At 38.9% G+C, this 22,562-nt stretch overlaps 2 protein-coding genes across 2 annotated transcripts; one reads left to right on the top strand and one right to left on the bottom strand.

The window, feature by feature from the left end:
• The first annotated feature begins 3,816 nt into the window (after positions 1-3,816).
• LOC139731678 (tetraspanin-14-like) lies at positions 3,817-8,837 on the top strand. Its single transcript, XM_071642566.1, has 4 exons — positions 3,817-3,978; positions 7,187-7,430; positions 8,000-8,090; positions 8,471-8,837. Exons 1-4 carry the CDS (start codon positions 3,817-3,819, stop codon positions 8,835-8,837), a joined length of 864 nt encoding a protein of 287 aa, XP_071498667.1.
• A 5,605-nt stretch (positions 8,838-14,442) lies between these two features.
• Positions 14,443-22,344, bottom strand: LOC139731611 (deoxyribose-phosphate aldolase-like). The gene is made up of 8 exons (XM_071642499.1): positions 22,314-22,344; positions 20,943-21,040; positions 19,948-20,095; positions 19,379-19,477; positions 18,020-18,154; positions 16,372-16,500; positions 15,515-15,627; positions 14,443-14,649 (listed from the first exon to the last, which is right to left on the bottom strand). The coding sequence occupies exons 1-8, from the start codon at positions 22,342-22,344 to the stop codon at positions 14,443-14,445; spliced, it is 960 nt and encodes a 319-aa protein (XP_071498600.1).
• Positions 22,345-22,562: the final 218 nt, after the last annotated feature.

Genomic DNA, 22,562 nt, shown 5'->3' with positions numbered 1-22,562 from the left:
TACAAACCTTATAATGAGGAAAGACCTTATCAAATCCCTATATAAACCATCACTTTTTGCCAAATAAGTTATCTGGTGGACTCGGCCATTAATGTTACTCTTGGTTGCGGACACACGCACATAACTTTATAACTTCACACAAGCTGAAGTGCGTATTTTGGAGATATTATGATAGGTCACCTAAACAATGTATTACGTTTCTTCGTTTTCTCTATTTTGACGGCCAATCAAAACTGTTTCGATTATTAATATATTCAAATCTTAATACGCGTATTTCTACAGCGAATGCTGTTCTCTACAACAAAAAATCATTGTAACTGAGCCTTGTCATAGCAAGAATCAATACGTCCTATTCCATACAACTGGATTCCAATTCAAGCAGGAACTGGATTATCTCGCTACGAGGTTGTTTTGTGGGAAAGATACCCATGAAGTAAAATACATATTGATTGAGCATAATCTTCTTAGTCCATTCTTAGACAATGGAAGCATTAATATCCAAATTCTGGGAAAGTCCACATATTCGTCTCCACGTATATAGTTGATAATGACAGGCACTTTTATGTGAAGAGATCAGAGGCTGGCGGTATGTAATGAATATAATATGGTGGCTGATAATGTTACACATTAAGAATTCTTCCTTTGGCTAACTGTACATAGCACTCAATCACACTTTCTGTGTCCGCTGTTTTCTTCTGTGGATTGTAGTAAAAGTTCAGGATCCTGCTGAATGGAAGACTGGTTAGTAACTTGAAATTATATCAGCCGATATGACAATACGGACAACTCCTGACAGCTGACTGACTGGTGCTCTGTTACCGAAAAGTGCTAGCCCATGCCACGGAGAGAGAAGATGATTGAGAGAGAGAGAGATTGGATCGACTTCGAGTAGACTTCGACTGGACCTCAACTACCCACTCGACAGACACTGACGTGGAGTCAGAAAGCGCTATAGCAAGAACATGTCTACCACTCATACGAACCCGTGACTGGAGGCTCGGCTAACTAGCATTGACAATGTTCAGAGCTTAGCTTTTACATGTACATGGTACGAACCTATTGATAGTCTTTATTTTGCCTGATGTAGGTACAATGTCAACTGTGATTGTTATGACGTATTCACTGCCACGCATCTGTGCGTCGTGTGTATGATCAGTCCATTAACCCGACAAATTCCCTTCAAGAATTCTCCAGTCGTGTAGCGAGTATTCCAGAATTATTATGTTAACCACACATTTTTCTTTTTTAAACAAATTTGTGCGCTGTTGTAGTCTGAGAGGGTTAGACATTCAAAGGTCACTGTCTTGGAAACTTGTACATACACAACACGCTCATTACGAAGTAATGTATGCTGTTAATTTTATTTTGCACTGTATCACTGTAAATGAGTCTTTCCGCCTCTCTTTGAAGCGTTTTGTAAGTTTGTGTGATGCGTCGTATCATACACTGAGAAAACATATCTTGAATGGTGTGTGTTGAATTTCTATTCTATTTTGTAATAAACTGTGATTCAACCTTTGCAATTTAAAGTGCAACGACTAACTGTAGTCTAAATCATTACGTCATGATGACTGAAGGAGTGAAAATAAAGCGGATGTTGAGGCTCTTGTCTTGAATACAAACATGATAATCCGGTAAATTCATGTCACATAATGTCATTGATTTTGTGAATTAATGGATCAAGAGGAGATTTCTGTAACTATGGGAGTGATACTGGTAAGCCTCCCCTTTTATTTTAAATTAAACATACGGTTTAATTGTATATCCCCTGTTCGGAATAGTTCTACATAAAAACACGAAAACCGGCATACCAGTAACATTCTACTGCATGGCATAAGTAGAGAAAGTTTATTGTGTCCATGTAATAACTTTTGTCTGTTGCGTTAAGCTTTAAATATAGTTTGTTTTTTTTTATTCTTGTATTTTTTATACCCCTTTAAGTAAGTGTTTTTTGTTAATAGGTATAAAGATATATTTTTTATTTATCTTTATTCCTTTCTACACGCAATTTTACAATGAACTTCTACTGATTTTTTGTAATGCATTATTTTGCTGTGATCTCTGCCCTAAAGTGAGCTTGATCACGCAGCTCCTAAAAATGGGTGCTATAGTCTGCTGTGTCGTTGATGTCTGCAATGCAATCTTAACATCTTATTCACATGTAGGTCTACATACCTTAAGCTTACCACTGTAAAAAGAAGAAAATTTTGGATCAATTCTTACCAGAACATCCTCCTGAAATGGTTGGTTGAAATGGTTGATTGTATTGTATGTCAGCTATAATGCACTCATTTCAAATTTAGTTTGTTAACGTGGCAAGGGGAAAAATTACTTAAAAAATAACCTGAGAAAGACACGCACATCAGCTTTAGAAATGCAACAGATTTGCACTTGAAGTAACTACAGCGAGAAATCACATGTGTCGATTGTAGGACGATGAATTACATATCGAATCATGATAGACTATTCTGATGTGCAAAGTATACTATCAATATTTTCTATCAAAAACGGACACGGTTTTACGAAAATTGAAAATTGAATCTGATATTACGAAAGTGAATAAAAAATGGCACAACGGTCCTCTTGTGAAAGACAGTGAGAGAGAGAGAGAGAGAGAGAGAGAGAGAGAGAGAAAGAGAGAGAGAGAGGATGGGGAGGGAGAGATCCACTAAGAATTGTTGAGGTCATCGACGCATATTAAAATTTCATTCTATCTTTATTTCCACTTTCATAATTGGTTTTCAAAATTTGCATGAAAAACATACAAACAAACAAACAAACAAGAATGCATGGTATCAAATACGATACAGTGGCGGAATCATGAAAAGCGCAAAGTAGGCTTATTGAGAATGATCCCTTAACAAATACCATGATGTAAATATGTGAAATCATTTCGCATCATTTGTAATTGGCTTGAAACAAACATGAACACAAAATGCGATCAAATTCACATCTTAAAATAAAGTTAAAGACGAATACGTTTACATTATAAGAGAAAAGAAAAAAGAAAATTCCATATTTAGCTGTTCATTAAGTTGAAACTTACTTGCATAAAAAAGGTGTTGTTTATAATCTTCTAAAATTGTCTTGAGGTCTTACTGATCCTGAAAACCATATTCCAATTATTCTATAAATCATTCCATAAAATATATGCCTTTTCAATTGCCTTTTAAGACAGAGAATGAAAATCTCGAATAAGTCTGGGATTATAGTGGTCAAATCATAGTTTATAAATCAAAGTTGTTATTCAGCACAGCATAGTACAGTGAAGTACCATGAAGTACCAGTGAAGTACACATGCATTGTTCGGGGGATTGAATGGGAGTTCCCAATTTTTTCCGTTCAACGTTTGGGTCATTGAAATCAAATGTGTTGTGTGTAAATTTCTTTCACAGCTATTCTTAGTACCAAATGTGATGCCAAGTACGTATTACAAAACATGTTGCTTCATAAAATTCATCCAACCGCAACTTTAACTACATGTAAAGTATTGTTCATTCATTTTGCGCTTAGATAATTCTTCTTTTTTTTTTATTGTTCGAAGTTTGCTTCCCGGCCGGTCTTATGTCACAGGGAACAATGTTCAGTTGTACCTTTTTTCAGAATTGTTCTCGGTCAATGTCTGGCTTCTCTGATAATCCGTTTTTTGTCATTTAGAAGGTCCCCTTCCTCGTTGTCCCTTTTACCTAGGATTATTCATTATTCCAAAAGAGTGAGGCACGGAAGCAAATCAGTGTGGTTTCGAAGGAGAGTATATTAGTCGCGGTAATTGAAGCGTTCTCTCAGATTGCACCAACTGAACAGCGAAGCGCGAAAATGACTACGGGCCGGCGTACCAATACGGTCAGCGCCTGCTTGAAGTTCACCATTTTCTTCTCCAACGTCGTCTTCTGGATGTGCGGGGCAGCCATCCTAGGCTTTGGAGTGTGGGGACTCGTCTCCAAGAGCGTGGCCAACGTGGGGGTCATCGTTCAACAGGTAAGGCCAACAGCACAAACTACTGTTGTAACACATAGATATAGGTATATAAGCGCGCCAAATCTTTAAACTCTTTTACGGTAGTTACCAGAACTGAAGGATCTGTGCCATTTAGCACACTATTATCTCCCTTTCAAGACCATTATGTCCGATATTCTGCGTCTTTAAAAAAAAAAATCCATGACGTCATTCTTGCGCCAGAAGATAATTGAAGCTGCGTGTCGGTATATAATTATTTCTAACTGTTTTACCGTAATCTCAAATGCAGTTGACAGTCATTTTATTTTGGGATACCCATGTGCCTATGAATGGCTAATTTTGTCAAAGACTGTAAACATCTATTTGCGGGTAGAGTTTGAGTGGTCAACCTTAGTGGTGGATATACGCAAAAACAGGCATTACATCAGCAGTTCGAACTATGCTAGACGCTCCATCGCGTTATAGTGCATAGAAGTGCGGCCCATTTGAATGTGGTAATGTCGTTTGGTTGGTGATGCGGATCCGGTCGACTATAGCCACAGTCTTATTATTGTTTGTACAACTATTGAGTATACTTGTAGTCTGTAGTTGATATCTGTACGGCGTCTATTGAGAGTGCCATTACAATACTCCTCGAAATAAGCTGTCGGTGTGGTGGCAAGTGGGAAAGGCAGACAGACCAGTCAATGAATTTAGTGAAAAAAGAGCAAACACCAGATTACTTCGTTCAAGAAGCGGTCGACATGTGTGTATAAATAGACTATCCCTTTTGAGAGCAGAGACCAGGGCTAAACGAAAATGTGTTATACATGAAGACGCAGCGTATCGCTGAGTTTTTTTACTCGACAGAGAGTTGATATCTATAATGTGCCTGTTCCTCCATGCCTAATATCAGAGACATGTAATGTAGCTACTCAGTTGGGGACTACAGTGTATATGGCACAGAGTGTAGGCCCTGGACTTTCACGCCATTTTGTATGGCAACAAAATGTCAATGAATGAGACTCAGTCTTGCTTTGCGCCCGGTGCATTCCATCGCAGATCAGAAGTTACCGGTGATCGCATGTACTTTTGTACTCTGTAATCCTTGATATTGTAGGCCTATAATAATTATTGTGGAATTTAAATGGCATTTCTTTGAAAAAAAAGGAGTCTATCCGTTCATATAATTGATAGTACAGCTAGCGCACTTCTTGACGAGAAATTTGCAGATTAGATTCCCCTCGATGTCAGGTGCAGCGGATCGTGCTGATCCCCATCCGTCACGGGCCCTCTGTAACACATTATTACCAGCATTCAGCTGCATCGTATACATACCATGTATACTGGACGTGATCCGTGTCGTTGTCGTTGAATTAAAATTCTGATCTAATGACAGAGCCTGCGTGGGGGTCAGTGGGGGGGGGGGGGGGGGGCACCACTTATATGACACATCTATTCATGAAAACTGGGAGCCGTCAATGACTTCAGCCTTCAGTCCGAGTATGTAATGCCACTACTGTTCAACCAGGGAGGTGAGACACCTCCCTGGTTCAACCCGAGTAATAAAGGTTGACGTGGGGTATTGATGAGGCACTTACTATAATAGGGAACTACTTGTGAGGGTCGACTGCTGGTTGACAGACTATAGCTGTGGCTAAAATCACGCTTGGACATCGGATATATTTTGTTCGATACCAAGTATACGCGATTGGATACATGGCTATACTGACTGTATAGGCTTCCAGCAGCTACAAGTGTACGAGATGGACTATGAGCATGCTGTAAGTTGGGTAGCCGAGTTATTCCTGCGTCATGATGTCATCTGAGAGGAGAGATTGTCTGTCTCCATTATGTTTAATAACGAGTTGCATCACTGTTGCAGCTTTGTCACAATGGGAAAGAATTATAGCAGTCGACTTCATAGGCAATTTCAGCTTTCGAAGCTGGAGTTACTTCGGTTGATGTAGTTTGATATTATGAGTACAAATATGTTGGATATACACAGGTCTATCTCATCTAATAATTATACGCACATGAACTGTCTACATAATATGTCGACATGAAAGTCTATCACAAAAAAAAAAACAATGATAAAAGAACGCTGAACCTGACAAGCCAAGGGGTGACAAGTACTATTGACCACTCCACGTTGGTCGCTAGTTGTTGTTTTTCAAGTGTATTGTATAGAACAGTCTACACTCGCTTGTTTCATAAGATTCCATAAGTTTGGATGTATTCGAAATGTCATGAATCCTGTGTTTATGAAGTCAAACAATCGAAGTAATGATATTGATATCAATCATCAAAAAATATAGGTATTTGTTAAAATGCTGGCAAGTCAGATAACTTCACATTAGTAAGGTAGTCTCTTCCTGTCTCCCAGAGTAGGCCTAGTATTCTGCATACATTGCCAGGTATCTACACTCACAAGTGGGTCCAGAGCTGAGAGAGAGGTTGTTGGTTCAGGATCTTGCCCGTGCATGATAGAACTTTGAAGATTTGAAGTCGGGATCTCAAGATTAAGAGTAGACGGCTTTGCCTACGATGCAACAGAAGACGACCTTGTTTTGGAAACATCTCAAACATATTCTGAATTGTTTCTCGAGTGGAGGGGACTGTAATAGGTTCCATGACATTTGTTCCAGCGACAATTGCACCCATTAAATATCTGCACGCTAAGGCAAACATAAATTCTACTCACAAACATAACCCTAACCCTAATCCTAATTCTCACATCTATAACTACACCTAAAACCTTCTTACAATCCTAATCCTAATCCTCATATCAAAGTAAACCTAAAATCCTATCACTGCCTATTGCAACCCTAATCCTAACCCTGAGCTCTTGGAGAAAATAAGACCGGAGCAATTGTCCCAGGCGCAATGTTGTGTCATCTCTTGACAAGCTATCAGCATGGAAGCATTTTGTCCTTTTGATTGCTTTCGTGTGTTTTGAAGTGATCGTATACCCGTATATTATCTAAACTGTGAGAATAGAAGCTGGAAATGAAGTAATTGATTTGCATTGTGCAACGGAAAGACAATTTCTTACTCTTGAGGTTTTGAAGCCCATAAATTTGCACTACATTCGTACCTCAATATTTCTTTGAATACCCCGTCGATCCCATGTGGTACAAACAGCCACATATAGCAATACATTATTGCCGGGAAAAAAATGTATTCATCATTTCGTTTTGTATTGAACGCGTTAGTTTTGTTGGTGACGGTGTTGAGTTTCCAATTCTAGGTTGGTATCCACGTGGACCCGATGTACGCCTTCATCATCGTCGGTGGTATCATCTTCCTCTTGGCCTTTCTGGGCTGCATCGGGTCACTTCGGGAGAACACCTGTCTACTCAAGTTCTACGTCGCGCTCCTTCTCACCATCTTCCTCGCGGAAATCGCAGTTGGCATCCTAGCTTACATCTTCCAGGACAACTTCTCGAAGCTCACGGACACGTGGGTGCAAAGAACCCTGGTCAGCTACTTTGGTGAGTTACACGACGGAAGACTGTCTCTTACGTAGACAGAAAACAATCACCCAACACATTAGCTGGTAGGCCATTGAAACACCCAATACGAAGATACATTTGCGAATATAAACCACCGGAAAATGTATTTTAGTTTTTGTTTTGTTTTGTTTTTTCGGGGTGTCGATAAGGAATGAAGTAGGCGTCATAAGATAATGCTAAGAGAGAAAAAACCCAGAGTGGATAGTACGGAGTAAGCTTTAGGGAGAAAGAATACAATTGTTGACTGAATGAATCCCCAAGACAACAATAATCGTGGAAGCAAGGCAAAGCCTTTACACTTTATGTCATCATTTGAGATGGCAAGGACAAGTCTGATCGGTCTGTTGATCGTCACAAAAAAAAAAAGGATAAATCCTGTAAAGCAACTTTGTATAGGATTTTCTTGCAGATATTATACTTTCATATACATGTGGCTGACGCATAACAATGATGTCCACTGATGAGTACACTGTGTATAAGATCAAACATCTGACTTCTGTCATTCTGATCTGACTTAGACACCATGTTTTACCCTGTCAAAATGACAGATGACCCCGACAGTCAGTTCCTGATGGACAACATGCAGGAAGGTCTTCAATGCTGTGGTATAGACTCACCAATGGACTGGCAGTTTAATATGTGAGTATCCAAACGATATCGTCGACATTTTCAAAAGATATGAACAATTGATCGATCAGCCATTAAAACCTGTGTCCTTTCTTATAAAGAACACAAGCATTTGTGAAAATAAATATCTAACTTATATATTTTCTTTTAATTCTGGCAAGATGAGATGAGAAAATCACATAGGGCCTCCGTATATTACTTTATCAAGAAGAATATATGGGGTTGGTGTGGCATATTGGATAAGATTCCCGACTCCCAATCGGAGGCCCCGAGTTTGATTCCCGCCCAGAGCTTACGTCCTTGGACGAAATGCTTTTATCATCATCAAGAGAACGTATCTCGTCTTTTTCTCTCCGTTATCCCAACACTTCGTTTCATTTCTGTCCCTTCAGATATTTCAATTGCTCATCCAGAGCGCATTCGAGATGCGGTGTACCCTTCTCCTGCTGCACGCCCGACCCGGCCGATCCCATCGGCGTTGAAAACAGCCAGTGCGGCTACGGCGTCCTGGCCCAACCGGCAGAAAACTGGAACCTCAACATTTATACCACCGGCTGCGCCCAGGCACTGCCAGACTGGTTCCTAAGCAACGCGCCTTGGTTTACCTGCCTTGGCGGGACGCTGCTCCTCTTGCAGTTGATGGCCACCTTCATGGCCGTGTTGCTCGTACGGAATGTGGAGAGTGTGCGGGCAGACTGGGACACAAACACTTACCAGGGAGATTACACTGGCACCGACAGTCCAGTGTATATTATGTAGCATGTTTTTGAAGACATGCAGGTATAAAGAGAACATACAGAAAGTTCCATACAAAAGGTTTGGAATGCTATGTAGGGAGGTTAAATAGCATTTCGTACCCTTGGATATTACTAGATTCTTTATGTTCCCGAAAGAGAAGTCATTTGCAGTACTTGGTAGTGATGGATCAGTCCAAGTACTATTTAGAACTTTGACAAAAAGTTTGCTGAGCTCGAATGAAGCCAGAGCTTTTCCAACGACTCCTTAGATGTGCAATTTTACGCAGGTTCTTTTACTCATGTATGCATAGCAAATAGTGGGTGGTGTATTTTTATTTTTGTATATACAAGCGTTGTTGATGTTCATCTCGCCGCTATCTAGGATTTGGCTATTCCACGTTGTATGATTTATCATGATTTTATTGCATTTTTCTTTATCCCCCCCCCCCCCCAAAAAAAGAAGTTATTTCAGAGATCAACGAGTACATAAACTCATACGGAGAACAAGACATATAACGTAAATGTGTGGAAGTGTGACATTATGAAGAATTGACAGGATGAATAGATTTTTCACCTCTGCCAAGGAGGTTATGTTTTTGCCGGCGTTTGTTTGTTTGTTTATCTGTTTGCAAAATATGTAACTCAAAAGTTATGAACGGATTTGGATTGAATTTTTAGGAAAAGTTGAGAGTGACAAAAGAAAAAGATGATTAAATTTCAGTAGTAACCCGGATCACCGTCTGGATCCAGGATTTTTTATGGATTTTTTATGGATTTCTCTTTCTTTTTTTAAAGGATTTCTTCTATCTTTGAGAAATGGTGCCATTTTCAGCATATGTGTATACAACTCCACAATGAATAGCCAGATTACTTAGCATCGTCATCGCTCTTTTGTACACTATGGTGACCGTCAATCAACTTTTATTACACAGAGGGAATGGTCTATATTGATGAAGGACTATAATATATGATGCAAATGAGCTGCTTGGCAGAGGTCTATGCTCTTCGAGTGCTTAGATTATTTCATCACCATGGTTATATTCCACATGAAATATATCAAAGGCATTATCCAACACTCCACGTCAACCTCAGTACGGTATTGGCATAGTATTGGTGGTTTAAAAGCCTACAGGTATAACCTTACAGTTCTCCTCCTCCGTGTGAAAGAGTACAGTACCAAAGAATGACAGCAACATTTGGCGAGTCAGATTTCTAATGACTGAATCTGAATAAATGATGATAAACTTGAGTGTCCAATGGTATCACAACACGATAGAACACACATGTACATACATGTATTAAACATTTCAACAGTTTAGCGTATTTTCATGGAGCAGTGATTTTGGTCGCAAGACACTTTCTCATTAATGCCTTACTTGCAAATATGTAAACCTAGATTAAATTGTTTTTATCATTTGTATACGTCCGAGTGTATCCTTTCCTCATTCTTAATGTCAAATGATGTGTCAGGAAGCTGCTTAACACTCAGAGAAACATCCTATGACTACATGGGATATAAAAATAATACAGTAGTACGAATGAAATGAAAGAAGCACAAACATGTGGATCATTCTCATTTCATGCAAGGCATAATACAAGACCTTCCCCGTGATCAGGCCATCCAAAAACTCCCAATATGAATCCTAAATAATAATCGACACTCACACACATGCAGAGAGGTATTTTCTCCTGCTTGTGTTCAAGTTCTCCACCAAGAAGAAACCCCGTCAACTCGGAGGGAGTCAAGTTCTTGCACAAATTGAGGTACTAAGCACCCACACACACACACACACACACACACACACACACACACACCTGCACACATGCATTTTCTTCTGTTTCAGTTCATGCCTTCTCCCAAGAAAATTCCAGCCGACTCACACATACATGTAGTAAAGTTTGAACTAACCGGAATACACGTATATTACACTCACATACATGCACACAAGTAGTTTCTCGTGCTTGCGTTTGACTTTTAAGTACATGTGTACCAAGAAAAATCCAACCGACTCAAATGACGTCATATTCCTGCACAAGCTACGATATTACACTCTCACACATTCTCACAAGCATTTTATTCCTGCATGAAATCAAGTTCTCTACCAAGTGAGATACAACCGACTCACACGGAGTCAAGTTCCTGCACAAGTTGAGATATTACATTCACACACATCTGCACACAAGCATTCTTTCCAGCGAGCATTCCAGTACTTGAGCTAAGGAAAAATGAACCGACTCGCATTGAGTCGAGTTCTTCATAAGCTGCGTTAATGCGATCAAGTTCTCTACTGAAAAAACAATAAGCATGGTGCCAAGTTCTTGTACAAGCTCAGATATTCTCCCCACTACAATGACTACATTAGGTAAATGGGATCGTTCCTCCAGCCAGGACACAGGTGTGATTAACACAAACAAAGTCCAAAATATGCATCACCAAACAATTTCACATTCAATCACTTTCCCTGATGAAAATAAGTTTATTCTCACTTGATATCTCACATGTGACAATCAAGAGAGATTTTTTTGCTCTTTTTCTGCTATAATACAATTCACAATATATCATTCCTTACAGACTATATATGACCAGTGTGGGAAACTCAGTACAAATTCAAGTCTATGTTTATGTATTCCAACTCACACACCAGTTGGCATTGTGTACAATTACATTTCATCATAAACATTACCAGCTACAAGGTGTATAGAGTCATTGAATGTAAGCATAAACAACAGCATAATATCATGGATGACAACCCTACCTATAATATAGGCCTAATTCCATCGTTTGTGTGTGCAATATACAGAAACATGTACCTCAGTATGTGTGATTCTAATTAATTGGTTTATCATGCATATATGTATGTGTACATACACACGCAGGTCTTCACGTATACATGTTTTTACATGCGTATGTGGCTTTATTTTCATATGTTCCCCGAGTCAAATATGCTGACACGTTATAAACATGTATGTAAACATTAGCTTGTTACACAAATGGCTAGTACAGGTAACATTAGATACAGCATCTTTATATACAGTAGTAGCTTTTCACAGAGATACCAAGGAGGTTTACGAGTTGGAGTTCCAACTGGCTGTAATCATTCAAACAGTTGTCAGATTTCTATTGATGTACAAAAGCATTCTGCAGGTGCATTTGTGCCTTTGATGATCTATGTTCGACGACGCCGTCTTGCTGAGCAATCTGAAGATTCATTTTGAACGTAACAATGTTGGCCATATTTTGCTTATTTATTCATTTATTAAATGATATGAAATTTCACTTGATGATAACGCATGTAAAACAAAAGTCAATTCCCTCCTGAAATTTGTGCAAAAGTGTAAATCAGAGCTGTATCATGTGAAAATGTTCAAAACTGTACCATCCTGGAAAGCCAGTTTTATCACTTTTCCACTTTATTTCCACAAATAAAACTAATATGGAATAATCTTCAAGTATAATTCGTTAGTGATAGATATATCAGATTAGTGCCCAGGTATGCCCAGTCGAGTAATTTTCATCTTTAATTCAGCATTTTATGCACAATTTCTATTCGCGCATCCTCGTGTCTGTACCACCTACCTTTTATAAGAAGGGATAGCGAAAAGTAATTGCCATCACGAAGACATACCTTCCTTTGAAAGTGGCTGGTGATTATGCAATGAGACACGAGTCAATTGTCTTCCTATCTGCATGGCAGATCCTGTTTGGCACATGCTTCAAACATTTTTGAGCAGCGGCATCGAACATCTAGCAAAGGAAATAAGACGGTTGTGACTCCATTCTCTAGAACCTCCTTGGAGGTACTGACAAGGACCCTGCATCACATGGGTGGTCATTTTTCCACAGAGAATTTGACAGCAGCTGTACAAAATGGCAAAAACTATATCAGCACATGGATTAACATCTGCAGTAATTTCCCTAGAAGAACTGACCCTATCATGGTGTTTGTGCATTTCTGCCATTTAACCCATAACCTCTGCTACCTAACAATTCCAAATGGAGTTACTGCAGGGCATATCCGATTCCTGTCTGCAAAGGGTTAAGACTCTGGCTTACTCTCTCTCTTTTTTTTCTCTTTGAAATGCTTTGTATGTTTGGTCTGAGAGGTTACTTCCTGCATACCGATACTTCTTCATAATATTCTACTTTTGATGACATGGCTTCTCTGTTGCAAATGAGAGCTTGATAATCACAGTCTTCAATGCTGATCAACAATTGGAACTTGATTTTGACATAATTCTGGACTTTGATCATAGCCACATGATTACCAATAATCAATGCACAAGAAGCATTTTATCAAGCCATTATAACCAATGATTCAAACCCCTCCATATCTAGTTACCGTGATGTTGAAGTACTAATCATGAAGCACTATTTAAGAGATTCATCTTACTCCTCCATCTCTTTACTGCATTCTTCTAAATACTTCTTCAATATCACTCGTTTTCTTTTTTTCTTCTTCTTTTTCAATTATTCATTTCCTTACCAAACCAGTATGTGATACTGAGATAATACTGCATGCTGCATTATCAAAACAGAGAGTAAAAACCAGATCAAAAGTTTGGGATTTTTCTTTTGCAAAATCTGATGAAATGAGGGGACTTAAAAGCCGGGATTGGAAGTACAATGTACATCACTGATTCTGCTCGGCAGACAGATACCTTTCATAGTGAATCTATCTGATTATCAGAGGGAAAAAGGTGGAGGCATGTCCCTTCTAATGTGTCCTTTGTCAATTTGTTACAGTCATTGCTAACACGTATCTCTTCACATTACGCTTCCATTCACAATGTGTAATAACAACAAATTCTAATCATGAACTCCCGTCAAATTTTCACTTCTGTTGTTTAAGCCAACTTTGTCGGTCAATAGGCTTTTAATATCTCAGAGAAGACAGGCAGTCAGAACACCATAAAATGAAACACAGTCTTTCTACTCAGAGGCATCCTCCCCAAATACCACTGATGATCTCAACAAGGGAATCACAGAAATTTGTTGGCATATCCCATCTTAACGAAGCTAGTAGATATGTGAATAATCACATCTAACTTTGAATCACAACATTCAGAATACATGTATACTGGATATCTCCACCAGTACAGGCTTTAATGTGTAATGTCATTTCTTGGCAGAATTTTGACTGTCTGCATGACAATCTGATCGCCTATTTCACGATGGAAATCAGAAATTAAACAAGATTTTCTTACTTTCATTGTGGAATACACCTTGTGGAGTTAAAAAACAGTACAGCTCTTGACTTTTGAAGAATCGTCAAATAGCCATCAAAAATTTGCAAGCTCTGTTTTGTGGCAAGGACAAACTTTGCTCACTGAGGTTCTAAACTGAGAAATCGCAAAATTCATTTTTTTTTTTTTTTAAGGTGAAATCACCATCTGGCAATACTGTTTAGGAATAGTGATTAGCTCTTTGCACCTTCAACAAGCAGTGTTGATAACAAAGAACAGCTATTTTTTTTTTCCACCACAAGTTATGTTGTCAACAATGTAGGGGGTCAGCAGACACCCTGGTTCACACACAACTGGAAGACATACTATGTAGTAGGTTCACACAACAACAGTCCCACTGACCCTGATCCAGCCAGCACACATCGTGGGTCAAGCCTCCCGCATCACGCCATAGCCAGCTCGTTGGCGGCAGCATAGCGGCCAGTCACGTTGTGGTAGATCTGTCGTTCGATGTCTCCCAGGAGGGAGCTGGCCCCGATGCGGAACAACGCCGGAGTCAGCCACTCATTGCCCAGTTCCTCCTTCATGAGGGCAAGCCAGCTGCAGGAGTCCTTGGCCGTGCGTATGCCTCCAGCCGGCTTGAAACCAACCTGCAGTCAGCAGAAAGTAATAGTGGTTTAAAACTTTCTAGAAAAGTTTGCACAGAATGTAACAACATGAGCAGATACACAATGAGATCCCCTCAGGGAAAGTGCAGTTACTATCGGCAAAATTATACAAAAGTAATACATTATACATATAGTACTCATTGTTGTTACGCTTTTTGTTCCCATATTTTTAAACAGCATCAACACTATTGACACATCATTTACAATTAGAGTATGGTTAATTCTGATATATAGTCCTCAAACAAATCTAGAAATACCAACTCTCATATTTTGCCAGAAAGCAAAGTTCAAGCAGCCCACTACTTTAGCACTTCAACTAGACATGCAGTATCTTATCATCGAAAATTGCTGTATCATCGAAAATTGCTGTATCATCGAAGAGATACATTTTCAGGGCAGTTGTGAAAGAAATGGCACTCTGCGATCATAAAATCTGAGTACGTATGGGCAATGAGTCTCGACAGTGTAACTTGTCCTTTAACCAAACATACCTTTTGAGTACAAAAGAGTAAGATAGCTAGCCTAATCTTTGAAGCTGTGTACTGGAAATACTCTCTGACCATACAAATGGGTAATATGATAAGTCTACCCTTGCACCCGATTCTGCCACTGTTTTTTGTTTTTTTATGATTCATCGCAGCAAGAATGGGAAATGTGTCAGGCCTGGCCTTTGAAACCAGCCTTTGGCTCATATTCTCCTTCTATATATTTGAACAACCGCTGATGATGCGGTAAGCACAAATTTAGACAAGAACGGGGAACATGGTAAGCCTTGCCTTGCAAGTAGTTCCATGATTACATTCTCTGATCCAGTTTTAGGAAGAGTACGGATTGTCGTAAACCTTACCTTGTAACCGGTCTTTTGATAGTACTCTCTGATGGCGCGGACCATCACTAAACCAACCGGGAGGATGGCATTGACTCCTTCCTTGCCTGTGGAAGTCTTGATAAAATCAGACCCTGTGTGAGAAGGGAGAAATTAGTTTATACTTGATACATAGACAAGAAAGAATATCTTTGCATCACTAAATCAGAGCTGCTTCACTCCTTTTAAATGTCTGTCACATGGTGTGTGGCTGGTTTACTAATTATAAGAAGGAAACTAGTGACTGTTTTGAAGTCAATATCTAACTATTTGGAGATACTCAGATCTTCTTACTATCATCATCTTGCCTCTAATAAACAATTAATTTCTGAAATCCTAAATATCACAAAAGTGAAAACTATATCACAGCATTCAAATATTTGCTCTTCTAGTTGGAAATCCATTTGCTTTAATCTTTATGATTACTGAGGTACAAGAAGCAATTCTATCAGTCACGAATTGAAAGAAAAAGTGAATTGTAATTTGTGCATTACTCAGAGTACAACACTCTAATCTCTGTTTTTTTTTTTGTCTCTCTTTTTCAACTCAATATGTAAGTCTACTTTTATCTTTCCGCATATCTTGCTCTCCAAACTCTTCATTGCCATTAATTACTCGATCCACTCCTTCGTCTCTCTGTGTTCAGAGTCACATTTCTCATACTCAATTCTGATGTTCCTAAGCCTGCATCTATCTCAGTGATGCAGTGTATTTGCAAGTAAACTTGTGTTGATTGGAATCTTCAGTTTTGTGTTTCTTTACCTGATTTACAATCTAAATTTTCTACTGTCTACCTGCATGGTTGACGAAGACAAAATAGTGGACTGCACTGGACTAACCTGCCATCATAGCTACAATGCTGGCCTTGTAAACATTGACCAATGAACCCAGTTCTCCGGTAGCAAGAATTGTCTTTAGGTGAGCTTCCCCACATGCCTCACGGAAAGCACGCACCTCATCGTAGACCCCTGAAAAGGGAGGTTTGATGTGATCTGGATGATTTATTTTCTTCATATCCACACACTTGCCAAATCTTATGAGATATGGTATGTAGTTGTATAACTGGTCTGACCATTTTCCTATACATTATAAATCACTCTGGTGTTATCTTAAAAACAAAACAACAATAACCCATTATAGTGTCACAAAATGACAGTCAACATAACAGAAATGATGAGTTAGTTAGGACAAGCGGGAATGTGTGTGGTGCATGTTGACCCAGCAGTGACATGCACGGGTCAGGGGTACTCAGGTTCACCCACACTATACGAAAGAAAGTTGTGATTAGGGCTTAGAGGCAAAAGGACATACATATTGGAGGGAATATGTGACCGGTGTAGAGCACTGGTCCATACCTAATTTTTAATAATGTACACCTCTTTACAGTGGAAACTCGATATAACGAGATGGTCGGGACCGAGTCATTTTCCTCGTTAGAGCCGATATCTCGTTATATCAGTAGGCATAAAAGAAAGCATAACATAAAGACATTAATTTGCACATGTGGGACTACCCACCATCTTTCAATCAATACTGATAACTTGATAATGTATGTGAGGGAATTACTCACCTTTATAGGTAAGAAGATGTTTTTCGCCAATGAAATCCATATCAAGAATGTGTTTCTTATTAATTGTAGATGTTTGAATCTGTAAATTATATAGCTTGCGATTGTGTCAAGATCGTCTGTGGATTAGTATGTGGTTATGGTATGGGTGTGTGGAATAATGATATGGTCTGCACAATGCTGTGTGTGTATGTGACACATTCTGTATGTACATTATGACTGCGTGTGTGTGAAGATGGGGAATTCCCTACCAGGTACGTAGAAAGCCAATCACAGCATCAGATTGCCTCACACCTGCTAAACGTCATGATGATGTCATGTATACATATGGCCGTCCCACCACATTTTCTGCATGTATCAGTGTGCGCGCACACACACACATACACATACAACATGGGGTGCTAGCTGGAGTGCACTGAAGAAAATATGTGTGTACAAGACCGTTTTTGGCGCATCAAGCTTTACAATCTCGGAAGGTGATAGCACAGGCGAAGTAAAGCTTTACCCGAGGACATTTTGCTTTACCTTGCTATAACAGGTTTGATTGGCTATGTTTTTCTTTGTTTGGAAGTCACAAAATTTATCTCGTTATAGCAGTTATTTCGTTATAGCCGATCTCGCTATAAGAGTAGCATTTTACATAGACTTGTGTGGAAGGAAATTTGGGACCGGGAAAATTTCCTCGTAATAACCGATATCTCGTTATAGCAGTGTTCGTTATACCAAGTTTCCCCTGTATTTTGTAGTCTACACCAGTTGGTGTGTGAATGCCATGCATGTTTTATGCCTGACTAGTGTCATCCCAAATCACCCTACTATGCAATTCATTCTCCAAAGACAGTATGGTATTAACTGCCTCCTGCATTACGAGTAGTTAGACATTGCAATAACGAAAACGGACTTGTAAACATAACACGAACCTTTCCAGTTGCCTGCCAGTGCATACGCTCTGTTGATGACGACATCAATTTCCATTGCGCCATCTTCAACTGCCTGCTTGATTTCTGCCAGCCGTATCTTGAATGGAGTCTGACCAGCAGGGAAGCCAGTGGCAACTTGAATATCACAACGTGACAGAAAGAAAAGAGAATATCATTTACAAAATTCCTCTGTAACACAAAGAATACTCTGAAGAGAGCCTCTGTACACTGAAGAATACAAAACATCTTACTTCAAAACTGAAAATTACGCATGTGAAAATATCAACTTTTACATGATCAATACGACTGCAACCAATACTGGTATTTCGAGGAGGGAAAATTGTAATACTTTGATATTCCAAAAGTTTCTAAACATCTGATTTTAACCTGATTTTATTTTTTTTGTTTGATTTTACTCCATCAAAGTTAAAGGACGAGTTCACCTTCATAGACATGTGGGTTGAGTGAATGCAGCAATATTAGTAGAACACATCACTGAGAGTTTGAGGACAATCGGACAATCCGTTCAAAAGTTATAAATGTTTGATGTTTCTCTCACTCAAGGCTGGATGAGAAGACTACTATAGCTTGTGATGTCAGATGAGTACAACAATACAAAGAAAGAATAGAGAAAATTCAACATACAATGTATTTTCACTTTTCTCGCATAACAAAAGAACACTTGACTTCTCTCTTTCAGAAGGCCGGGGGAATAATATTACCCTTAACATAGGATATGTCAGTAACAAGTCGAAGAAATGTGCACTTTATTCAAAAAGTAAAGTTTTGTGAAATTCTCTTTTTATTTTCTTTACATGGTTGTACGCATATGACATCATACACTGTAGTAGTCTTCTCATCCAGCAGTGACTACGCAGATACTTTAAAAATTCATAACTTTTGAATGGATTGTCCGATTTTCCCCAAACTTTCACTGATGTGTTCTACTAATATTGCTGCATTCACTCACTCCACATGTATATGAAGGTGAACTTGTCCTTTAACTAGAATACAAAGTGGCTCTTCATTTTGATATCGTCTTCTTATGTCTGCCATATAATGCAACTGATGTGATTACTATAACCAGGAATTCAATTTGAGATCTGAGATATTTATAATCCAAGAAAATGTCAGGAAACAAAAGAAAAAAAAGAGACAAGCATATGCATTTTGTCACAAGCTCTTAGTCTCACAGTTCAGGTCTCCATAGATATATTTATTACTATATTTGAACATTACATTACAAATTCAAAATTCTTTACATGGTGGGAAAAATTCAAATATTGCAATGACTACATTACTCCAGTGATGGAAAACTAGAGTGTTTTTGCATCCCAAGACTGAAATATACACTGGTACCTGATGCTACAGGAATGCGAGAGGCTCCGGCTTGCTTCAGAATCTTGACGGCATCCGGAACTCTTGACATATACACACAAACAGCCCCAACCGTCAGTTCTATGTCAAATGAAGAAAATAATACAAAAAAAAAATTGTAAAAGTGCAATGCTTATTTTGAAATTAACGGCATACATTATTTAAGAGGAATTGCTCAGTGTGAAAAACCTGCCTCATCAAGCGACATGGTAATCACAACCGTGCACAGATCATAAAATGACTGCATAAATTTTTGTACCTGCTAGCTGGTACATTGTATTTGGGATTCCCACTCATATGTATGCACTCTATTTACCTGCACTAGATCAGAGTTGTATGCATAAGTGGCCTTTTGAAATGTCTTGTCAAAAGTCAAATAAAAAAGTTCTTTCCAGTTTCTGGTGTAACCCCCTAGTTCTGGCCATTTTTCATCTCCTTTTATTGTTTTGTTACATCAGCAGTAACCACTCGTTGTCATCTTTTTCATGTTACTTCCTGAGAAAGGGGTGGGGGGGGGGGGTAATGATATCACAATCTAAATTGGTACTTACGCCTGTGTTCCATCTTGACAGCTTCTAAGAGATCCCTCCTGATAGGGTTCTTGGCCTTGAAACAGAGCCGCTGGACATTTGTGAAGGTGTCATCTCCAGACAGGGTGGTTAGATCAATGCATGTAGCTGCCTTCAAGAGCCATGCAACCTTCCAACAGATATGAACAAGACACAATCATTAAATATGATCCCAACTTCCTCTATAAATTCTTCCATTATCTGACAGATAGCCAACGCAGCAAATCCCCTCATCAATTTTGATCTGATGTCTAATTTTTGTGCATGAAACATAGCCCAAACTACTCTGCATAAGAGAGCTACTTAGACACATACTACCCAGGTATGATACTTTTTACCCATTGATTGAAACTGCAAAGATTTCAACACCAGAAATAGTCATTACAAGTATGAAAACAAATCAAAACAAAAGAAAATTTAAGACAATGAAAGGAACATCAATGACAATGGTAATGACAGTGACAATAATTGTGTGTAGGAAACGCTCCACACACGGAAATATAGGGCGAAGCTATAATACCACTGGGTTCCTTATGGGGCTTCCTAAACTAACCATTATTTTTTTGTACATATTGTAAGGGGAGTTCCATTTTTTTTTAACTGCTTATTGAAAGTATGAATCTTTTACCACACACAGCAACTTATCTTCCACTTTGACAATAACTGATTTACAGTCAGACTTAGAAATTCATGAGTCAACTTTCTTAATACTGTCAGGCATCTTGCATGACATACAATTATGCATTTTTTCCCCCCATGACAGGTACAAGATGTATCCCTAGTGCTGGAATCAAAGTACTTTTTTCTTTAAATAAATATACCGCTGGACTGCCTGTGGCAGTAAAGGTTTACAAAAATGCCAGGAACCTTGGTCATAATAGCCAGTATCTTCATATGATGTGAACTATTTCTTACACACCTGTATGATGATATTTCTAGCTGGCATGATGATATTCCCAGTCCCATATTCTTTTTACCTGATAATTTTTCTTGACTGCTCTGCGAGTCCGAAGTTCAGCAGCCCGCTTGAATACAGCTGGCTTGTTGATCCTCACTGCATCAACCCATGCAAGGTCTAGAAGATGTGTAGTAAATTATGCAAACAGAAGGAGCAAAAACAGAATGGCTCACATTACAGCAATATCATTGTTGTTCAGGTTTCAAATCATGAAATGTATGGACATACATATAGGGACATTAGTTGTAAGAAGTGCTGCAATGAAATTCATGCTTTTTTTTTGTAAAAAAAGAAAAAAAAAGTCAACAACAACAACAAAACAAAAAACAAAACAAAATAGAAACACACATTCATCTGCACTCCAGATCCTGGCTTTAAATATTTATACCGGTACATGACTGCTTAGAATTTTCAAACTTAGAAAACCTAAAGCACAAAAAAAAAAGGGTCAATGCCAAAGGGGTTGGCAAAGCTGAAAGTGGAAAGTAACCGTTAGACCCAAGATTGAAAGGGGCTGAGCATATTAAATGTTATGGTTACAGAGCAAGTTCTTCTTCTTCTTCTTCTTCTTCTTCTTCTTCTTCTTCTTCTTCTTCTTCTTCTTCTTCTGATAGTCCTGCGTTCTTCTTACTTGAAGATTATTACAGGCGTGATTCATGTTGTGTGAAAGTGCAGTTGTATAAAATATCTCAGGGTGCGAGTAAAACTCAACTAGCAGTCTACACTGCATAGCTTGCCATCAGCTTAAGCCGGAAGGCTTCCACTGATGGGGCTGATATGATGTCAGGGGCAGCGAGTTCCATCCAACAAGTCCGCACAGCAAGTGCAGTGCGTGGGAAGGAAGGTTATGTAATGCAGGATAGACAGTAAATTTTAGATAAGACTTAGGGCCGAGTAGTAGTAACGTTAGTATGTAGATCTGTCATCTAGATCTAGGAATAGTTACACCGTCTAGATATCTACAGTTTATAGTATTTTTTCTTGCCTATAGTATCATTACTACAATTGTAGTACCGGTATTAGAAAATACAGTAATGTCAGTATCGTGATTCGTAGAATTCTACACGATGGTCACGTGTTTTCCTTTCTGTTAATGTTAGTGTTGTACTTCTGGATTCTCGAACTACTAGTACTAGCTAAATCGCGTACAAAGTATCACGTCCCAACATCCAACGTGTAAACTATACGTACGGGACTGAAGAATCACAAGGCGCGTCACACTGCATTACGATAAACACACATTTGACGATTGATAACAGTCAAGAACAGAAATCTACTCAATGAAAGTATGATTTGAAATCAAGCTAAAGATATTAACGGTCAGTATATCAGTGAGATGCACAACTTTATATTATATTGTTCACAGAACAGAAGAAAGTCAGTTCATTACCCAACTCGGTGCCCGGATTTCGCGCGGCCATGATGATATCGTTGTTGTTGTTGTTGTTATCGAATTTGCTCTCTTTACTTATCATCTACCTGAAGCTTTTGTTATGACATTTTACCGGTATCATGGACCTAATGCACACATGGACATTCATCGTATCGTAATTCATGCACCCGTACATCTCAAAAGCGCCACAAAGACATTTTTAGCATGCTTCACTGCTTTGATCCCATGATCGTCATCGCCAGCAAG

The sequence above is a fragment of the Diadema antillarum genome, unplaced genomic scaffold (genome assembly GCF_040938485.1).
Source record: "Diadema antillarum isolate AM-2024a unplaced genomic scaffold, OU_Dant_1.0 seq00000382_RagTag, whole genome shotgun sequence".
NCBI classification, from domain to species: domain Eukaryota; kingdom Metazoa; phylum Echinodermata; class Echinoidea; order Diadematoida; family Diadematidae; genus Diadema; species Diadema antillarum.
The sequence above is the reverse complement of the archived record's forward strand: the minus strand, read 5'-3'. Positions and strand labels throughout refer to the sequence as shown.